The 8879-nt window shown below is 34.6% G+C and overlaps 1 protein-coding gene across 1 annotated transcript in view; it reads left to right on the plus strand.

Annotated features, from left to right (window-relative positions):
• LOC108690837 overlaps nucleotides 1-8879 on the plus strand; it is a 147491-nt gene that overhangs the window by 136430 nt on the left and 2182 nt on the right. Inside the window, exon 4 of the mRNA XM_018198349.1 lies at nucleotides 7925-8749. Within this exon, the coding sequence (XP_018053838.1) occupies nucleotides 7925-8749 (825 nt within the window). The remainder of the gene's footprint in view (nucleotides 1-7924; nucleotides 8750-8879) is intronic.

Genomic DNA, 8879 nt, shown 5'->3' on the forward strand with positions numbered 1-8879 from the left:
AAAAGATTGAATAAACATCATATTTTCACATGAGATTAATATCGTAATATCTTCGAAAGAAAAACAATCAGTAATTGTTAATGTGAACTTTGTGTGGCTTCGTTGGAAACATAATATTTACAATTATTTCTCGCTAATCAGTTAATTGCATGATTTTCCATCCATGGAAAAGCAGGATTAGATTCAAAGAGAGAAAAAAAAAGATAAGAGAGAGAAGGGAGAGAAACGAGTATACTGCATTTTCGCAATATAAATAGAATTACATGATTTAGTAATTGTTAACGTATATGGAAAGAATGATCTTGCTTAAAGATCTAAAATTGTTCTAGATACAAATCTGAAAATAATTTTATTGGAAACTTAAATTGTTATAGAACATCAAAATTTTTTTGCAATATTGTTTATTTTGTAGTTTTTTGTGTGTATGTTTTGATAATGCAATAAAATTATTTTCAGATCTAGCAATTTCTAATCTGTTAACAGAATTGGTCTCTCAAAATTGTATAGATTTAGAAGGATACAGTATATTGTAGAAAGCTGTATCCTGCAATGTAAACTATAAAAACTAATTAAACAGTTCGTTATTTTATCATTTTAATGTGATAACGCATAAATACATAAATGCTTTAATCCATTTATTTATTCATGACAGATTCATTGATAAATGAAATATGATATCGACGAGCGCAATGTACTCGCGGGAGCATAATTCTTTAACATCCCATTTAAATCGTTATTTAACCAAAAATGTTAAGTGAATCATTCTCGCTCATCGAGTAAAATGTTAACTCGATGCGACAAATTTCATTATTGAAACCGCGCTGTGCGCTGTGGCAAGGGCGAACGATTTTAAACGCGGGGCGTTTTATTTCGATGATTTTATTTTGATGGCGGATGCGAAGTTTTGTTTTATTTTATCCGAGCGCATATAATGGTACCCTTGAAGATCAATCTTCTTCTCACCTATCCGCAATATTAGAAATGTCGGATCGTTATTTCACGGCCCATCCTCGCTTTGTTCGAAAATTTTTTTCCGTTCCTGTTTGTGCGCTTCGTACGTGCGTGCATGTACATGCTAAAGCCTTTCACAGATTTTTACTCTCGACTTTCTCATTTTCGCGGAGGCGATGATGCGAGAGCCTCGTGTGTCTCGCGATGATTATTCGGAGTGATCGGAGGGAGGCTCTCCCGGGGTGGTGCAAACTCAACCGTAAGAGATTGCTCGGTCTCTATATCTTCCAGTATGGTTCTCGTTCGTTATCCACGAATCATCTTTTTGTGTGGGCCTTTGCCCTGGTCGCTGTCCGCTTTTCTGGTACATCAGTCAGTCAATCGGGAAATTTATTCGTTCCCAGCGTGCCATCGCTGAACGAAGCTAACGGTTCGAATACGATGCATAATCGATCTTATTTTGTTAAGATTAAACTAACGAATTTTCTACGAATAAGGAAGGAACACTGATAGAAAGGTTTTGTATTTGCGACTATAATTACATGGTAAAATAATTATGATTTAAGCTCCTACTTTTATAGTTGTCATTACTAGAATGTTTGTAATAATAATTACATTTATATAGTTCTATATACTAAAAGAATATGTGGCTAAACTGTAAAATATTTTTTTTGATACATAAAATTATATAAATATAAATATCATTACTTAATATTATAGCAACAATAAGTAATGACTATAAAAATAGAGTTAATCGTTATTATTTTATCATGCAGTTATAGTTAGAAATACCAAATACTTTTAAAGTAAATATTTTAAATTATTACTAAATTGTGCATAATTTTTTATGTTTTTTTGTATTTTGTTTCTTTTATAATTTTATATTTTTATTTTTCTACTTTTATAATGTTCTTTTTAGTTGTTCTAATAAAGAATATCTAAGAATGAATATGTTCTGTAAAACCTTTTAATTAATATAACTGATATTTTTAACTAATGAAACATTTTTTTTTGAAAATTTCAATTAAAATGTTCACAGTGATATCTTCGATATAGCAACAGCGTAACTTTCATAAATCGATGATGAATGATGATGGAGTAAAATGCGTTATTCGTGATCGCGTATATTTGTATACGTGACTACACAATGCTGAAACAAAATACATATGACAAAACGACCAAGGATTCTCATTCGGCTACCCGACCGAGCGTCTCTAATTTGATTGGCCGCGGTGAAGGGGGGAGGGGGGCAGATAGCATTGAGACAGGTCAGTCCGCCGTGAAAATCGGATGTACCGACCCTGATATCCCTCCGGGGAATGGAAAATTCAGTTATAACACCGAGCATCGTCGTGTACTTTTCAGCTGCGGTTTACTTGTGAATAATACTCGTCACTCCGACGTTATGGCCGGCTCTCACTCAATTTAGATATATACGTTGCTACATGCTGGCGCTGTTGTTACATACGCAAAGCTTTAACATTGTTCCACGTGTGTTTCGGGAATTTAATTAAAATTATTTAAAAAAAGGGGGTAATGTTGCGAGAAGTACAGGACGGTAGTCAGTTTGTTCTCTTGTTAAAATTAAGCCGTCAGAAAATGTTAAATTTTACGAGAATACCATGAAGCAAAAATAAGAATTTAACTGCGGAAATGTTAATTATAATATATAATTATAATAAGCTCCGCATGAGACTAATGCTAGGTCGGATTTAAAGTCTTTCAGCCATATGGATTTCGTAAGTGAATCACTTTCGTCTCTTATAACTTCGCTGCTTGTCGTTCAGCATTTTCATGAGCAACCACGCGGCCGGAACTAACCACGTTATCTACCTTTACTTGATGTTTACACGCGGAACTTTGTTCATCGCCTCATTTACACGGTAACCAAGGATACCACCGTCGCGCACTGCTTTTGCTCTTTCTCTCTATCTCTTTCTATCTTGTGGTCTTTCCATCTTTTTCATTTTATGCTTTTGTCTCCTTTATTCAGTAGTTTCTATTCTGCGCGTTCTGCTCTTTATCTATGGGGGAAATATCAGCCGCGGGCGCAGTAGCGTTAAAGGGGAACCAGTTAAATTAATAATTTCGAAATTGCGAAAGAGAAATTGCCACTCGTAGTCCTTGTTCCTTTGTGTAGTTGCAGTTTTCCAGCCCGGCAAAACCGTCGACGAGCAAATGGAAATGTGAACCACCGACTTTTGAAAAAAATCGATTTGTCCGCAGATAAATGGATTCAATTGAGTCACCTGATAGTTTCACACGAATTGGTATTATCACTCTTGTTCCATGATTGAATTTCTTGTTGGATCACATGTATTCGATTATTAAATATTCGTAAGTACTCTTACTTGATTCGAGTAAAAAAAGTTTGCAAAGATAAATAAAATATTTGAAAATTATTTTTTAAATTGTAGCTATATTAAAATATTTTATTATTTATGTTTTTAAATATAAGAATATTCTCATGTAGAATCTATTTTTATTTAAATGTTACATTTGCTTCATCTAAATCAAATTTATCTGTATTAAAATTTCATTCAAAATAACATGTACAACATTCTTTCCAAGTAGACTATTAATTATCCATATAAATTATTATGACATATTAGTCGTAATATGTTTCAACCTTACCGATGTAATTTTTTCATTAACATGGTTTTGCGTAAAGTACGTACATTGACTCGATTAACCTTGTTAATAGCTGTAATTTTCACACACGCGTTCAACTAATGAGAAACGAGGTTGTTTTGGACGCTTCGTAACAGGGCACCGAATGTAGAGAGGGAGAGAATCTTAGCAGCACCCGTAATTATGTAGCCCTGTTTCGAAACGAGCCTCGCTTCGTATAGGAATGAGACCCAACAACGACGAAGCTTGTTATTGGCACCGTAAACAACACGATTATCTTCTTTCGTAGTGAAACCTGTCAAAAAAAGATTCTATTAATATTTATGACGATCCAAGAGTACGATTCACTTCGACACCCTACGGGGAAGTTAGGCTTGCCAAATTATGCGACGGGATGAGTTATAGGTTGAGGTTGCAACGCGCGATTGCTATGCTTTCATTGCCATCGGAACATATCCGCTATGCTCATAAATGAGTGATGAAGATGAATGCAGAGTACATTTATCAATTTTGCGAACGTTGCATGATTCGTGTCCGTAAAATATTGGACAAATGAATTTATTTCCAATACTTATTGTGGAGATATGGCGATATATATATATATATATATATATAATATTCTATAATAAAACATTTATAATTTACCTTATAACGAAAGGTTACAAATATATCATAGAATTGTTCTAATTGTCAATTAATTGAATATTAATTCTATAATTAATTAATAATAATTTATTAATAAAAAATATACGTAACATGATTGTAAAAATGGCATTAAATTATAATAATTCATTTACGTCGGATAGAAAGGAATTTTTTTATATTAGATTACAAGTTTTAAAATAATGTATTAAATTATAAATTTTAAAGTAATGTATTATATGGATTATAGATTTTAAAATAATGTATTAAATTATAGATTTTAAAGTAATGTATTAGATTATAGATTTTAAGGTAATGTAATTTTAATAATTAAAGGAACGAGAATATCGAACTAAATGTTTTTCTCTTTCTTACATTCTCTCTCTCTCTCTCTCTCTCTCTCTCTTTCTCTCTCTTCTTTAATACAAGGATTTTACACGCGAATATACATATATGAGCATGAAATTTATTCGATGAAATGCAAGCTGCATCATACAATTTCTCGTAAGACCCAACAGCGTTTCTCTTTAATGATATTTAATAATGTTACACGTCATCCGGCATCATCGTGAAAAAAAATGGCATCAAGGCATCGAGGTCAACAACTATCGTACATTCATTCGGAACATTTGATCACGAGTCGAGTAACGAGTACTTTTTTTATTGCACCGAGAAATCGCGCATATGGTAGATTCGACATGCAATGTCGATATTTTATTTCGATGTATTGTACAATATTTTTTACATCTGTCACTGGATTTATGTACGATAAGCAGGATCCAATAATCTATCAGGATGGATAGCCGAAAACTCACTGTTATTGATACGATGGCACGTTTTATTCGTATTTATACATATGTTCCTCTGTTATAAATTTTAAAACGGCGATGTGTTTACACGGTAGTTGTATTTATCTTTGATATATGTATTTCCATGTTTGATGCGCAAATGTAAAAAAAAAAAACATTTATGTCCGTGTGTAAATACGTTGGAAAGATGAATTAAACAAAATCTGATTTCCTGAATAATTAGACCGTCGTTAAATTATTGTACACAGCATTCGCGTTGAATATATTCTCAACAACCAAGAATAAAGTTTAAATAGCGTGGAAAATTGAGTTTATCATTTTGCAAGGTAATAACGTTCTGAACTAAGCGCTAGACAAATTGAAGAATGAGTATATTAATTACGTCATACTCCATTAGGATTTACCGTAGACGCCGTCGCCACATTTTCGCATTACGAGCGAAGTTCTGTAAAAATAGGGGGCCATTAAATTTCCTCCGGCGACGAATTCCGGGTTAACATTCTTGGAACGGTCGCTCTAACGAGCTCCACGATAATAAAAGTGAAAGGCGCGAGCGCGAGTTTCAACTTCGGTCTCGTCGCGCGCGCGTTTTCCTTGTTGAGAAAGGGGTTGAAGAAATTGGTAGGAAGAAAAGAGAGAGGGAAGAGGAAAGAAAGAAAGATGTCGGCGTAACGTATAATATTCCGTTATCTCGGAATGTCTCGCCTTCTGAACATGTTAATTTTATATTTGAGGAAACGATAAATAAGGTGCCGTCGGTAACTCACTGCTTTTGTCCGTGGAGAGTCTTCATTACCAGCTAATATATAACCATGGTCCTTCGGGGGCATTTCTGATTCGCGAAACGAATTACGAAGTATTGGATACACGTATTGAGTGATCTGTAGAAACTATACATTAGGTGATTGTTCGCGCGATTATCTGGTCCTCGGCTCGAGCGTTTCTCTTATTACACGTAAAATGTGCACAAAGACAAGGACGTTACTTTAGCGAGCCGACTTTCGCGAAGTCGCCGCGGCTAATCGCGTCCAGGCATCTCAGTTGTTCATCGTGCCTCGCAGCGTTCTGGATAAGGGTTCGCACGAAAAGAAAGCGAAATCGCATGAGATCTCGAACACATCGGTTTTGAAGGTGATTCTGCGCATATATAGGGTGTCTCAGGTTTCTTCACGCTCGCCTACGAGCTTTTTAATTAATTTAAAAAAAATTTTCTCTCAGCAGAAATTTTAAGATTGCTATTTGCATTTTTAAATTGAAAATGAATATAAGAAAAATCTACCAATTTTTATGATACGTGATCAAAATAAGGAGGAAAATTGATTGAACGATATTTTATTCTTTCTTATATTTAAGATAAATATAAGATTCTTATATTTTTATAGAATGTTAATTTAAGATATATTTGCAAAAATATTCAATGACAAAAAGAGACCAAATTAAATTTTCCCTGAGAAAAGTATGACTTAATTAAAAGAATTTCGCTTAATTAAAATTAGCTTAATGGAACATCTTAACATAGATCAATTTTACATTTAATTTTTGTAAAGAAAAGTACTAATCTCAAAGCATTAATTAAAAATTTATACATTGAACATTCTTGAAATATATATCGATACTATATATCGATTGGCCTTCAGGTGCGAACCGGTTTCCTTGGCTCGATTTTCGACACTCCGAATCTCCTTCAACCCCCTCGATCTGTTCTGGTGGGGTTCTTGCGCATCATTTTTGTCTTTCTTGTTGGAGCGAGTGAGGCTTTATTCAAGACACGCTGTGGTGGATAGTGATGGTACGCCTTCCCAGTGTCAGATTTTATTTATCTCATGGTGGCTTTTTGTTTCGTGCTAAATACTCCAGCATTTAAGAAGACGGTCTTCCCCGATTTATGGTCGCCGTCGCTGCCTCTAGCTCTGTTTCTTGCTCCTTTTTATCTTTCTTGAATCCACTCGTATGTTTTGCGTGGATTCTTCGAGGATACTCATCTCACGCTTTATTCGTCGTCATCAGTATCTCGTTTACTTTGAAAAATATGTCACTCGTAAATTTAAGAATGTACGTGCCACAACTCAAAACAATACAAAAACATAAAAATTTTATAAATTGTTCTATTATTATGTCTGACAATGAGTATCTGTGCAAAATTTGAGCATATTTGTTTAATAATTCTTTATTAGTTTACAAGCTATTTAATTTTTTTAGCTTTATTATGTAAAATCGCTTTTTGTAAGATTTATTTGGAAATTTGGAATGAGGAAATTATGAATTAAATGAAATTTTTTATATAACAAAATTAATAAATATATTTATCCAAAATTATTTGGATCAATTTACTCGTTTAAAAGTTTATCGGAAATTGGAACAAAATATGGTAATAGTTGTATGAGCCATTAAAAATTAAATTATAATTTGCTTGTTTTTTGCAATTGATTTCAGAGTATATTTACAACCAAATTTTTTGACAGACATCTTAGCTGTATTGACTATTTGAGTTGGCTATTGAGTTTTGGCTAATTACTTTTAGCTGTTATTATACAAGACATCTTTAAAGAAACGAAGTCATATTAAAATAAAAATTTGAATATATAATAAAATTATCGTGCCTGGAAAGAACGATTTTACTAAGGTATCTAAAAATTTAGATACATATCTAAAAATAATTCTGTTGATTATCAAAATAATTATGTAGAATGTTTAAGCGTTAATGACAATGCTGCAAATTTTAACATTCTAGCAAACATTTTGAGCGTTTTACATAATTATTTTTGGTGATGATCCGAACAAAATTATTATTTTTAGATTTATATCTAGCTAAATTTGTAGATATTTCAATAAAGCTATTCTTTCTATGTAATTTTTATATTTTGGTAAAATTTCATTCCATTCTGTTCCAGATAAATGTGGAAGCGGTGACCTCGACCGATTATGATTCCACGAATCTCAGCAGGAATTTTAATCAGTTCGGTTTCAACACCTATAATTACTCGCAGTTTGAAGAGAAATACAAGCCGCGGCAAATTTTTAAATATGGCGACGAGTACCTCGAATACGGACATAAGCTCGGCGCTAACGAGAGGTTCGCGCGAACGAAATATCAGGACGATTTAAGATTCGATCAACGATACTCACGCAGCCATTCTCAGCCGGAACGGCAGCATCACTTGTCTCAAGAGACGCGCTCAAAGTCCCAGGATTCCCGCGAGCTCACGTTCTATCAGATAGACCCACCTGTGAAATTGGAAAATCCACGGCAACATGACAAGTCGCATCAGAAGCTAAAGAAGGAGTTGACCTTTTACGGGATCGATGGACTTCCATCCGGTCAGGAGAGGAAAGATAAGTCTGAGGTGTGCAAAGAGCGTATCGATAAGGGCATCAAGTCCCACGATAAGTCCCACGTCGATGATCAAGAGAGATCGCAGATCGCAAAGCACGGCAAACAGAATCATCAGGAGCAGCAGAAGATGTTGATGAACGTGCTAACGTCGGACTACCACCAGCTGAACCAGTCGCAGTCGGATCTCACGGAGTGTCAACTGCCGAATTACTGCGGGCACCGGAATAATCCGTATATCGATCCGCCCAAGTACCGACAGTTCGACAGGCCACCACGCTATCAGGAGACTCCGCTGAAATCGGAACCGCCACCCAAGTATTACGCCGATCCGCCTAAGTACGCCGAGGTGTCCAGACGGCAGGATGACTTTAAGAGGATCCAGGTAAGCTATAACGTATAGGAAATTCTCAGTTCCTCTGTAAAAGTATAGGTTACTCCCAGACTTCTCTCTCTCTCTCTCTCTCTCTCTCTCTCTCTCTCTCTCTCTCTCTCTCTCTCTCTCTTTCCAAAAT

This window comes from Atta colombica, unplaced genomic scaffold (assembly GCF_001594045.1).
Source record: "Atta colombica isolate Treedump-2 unplaced genomic scaffold, Acol1.0 scaffold38, whole genome shotgun sequence".
NCBI classification, from domain to species: Eukaryota; Metazoa; Arthropoda; class Insecta; order Hymenoptera; family Formicidae; genus Atta; species Atta colombica.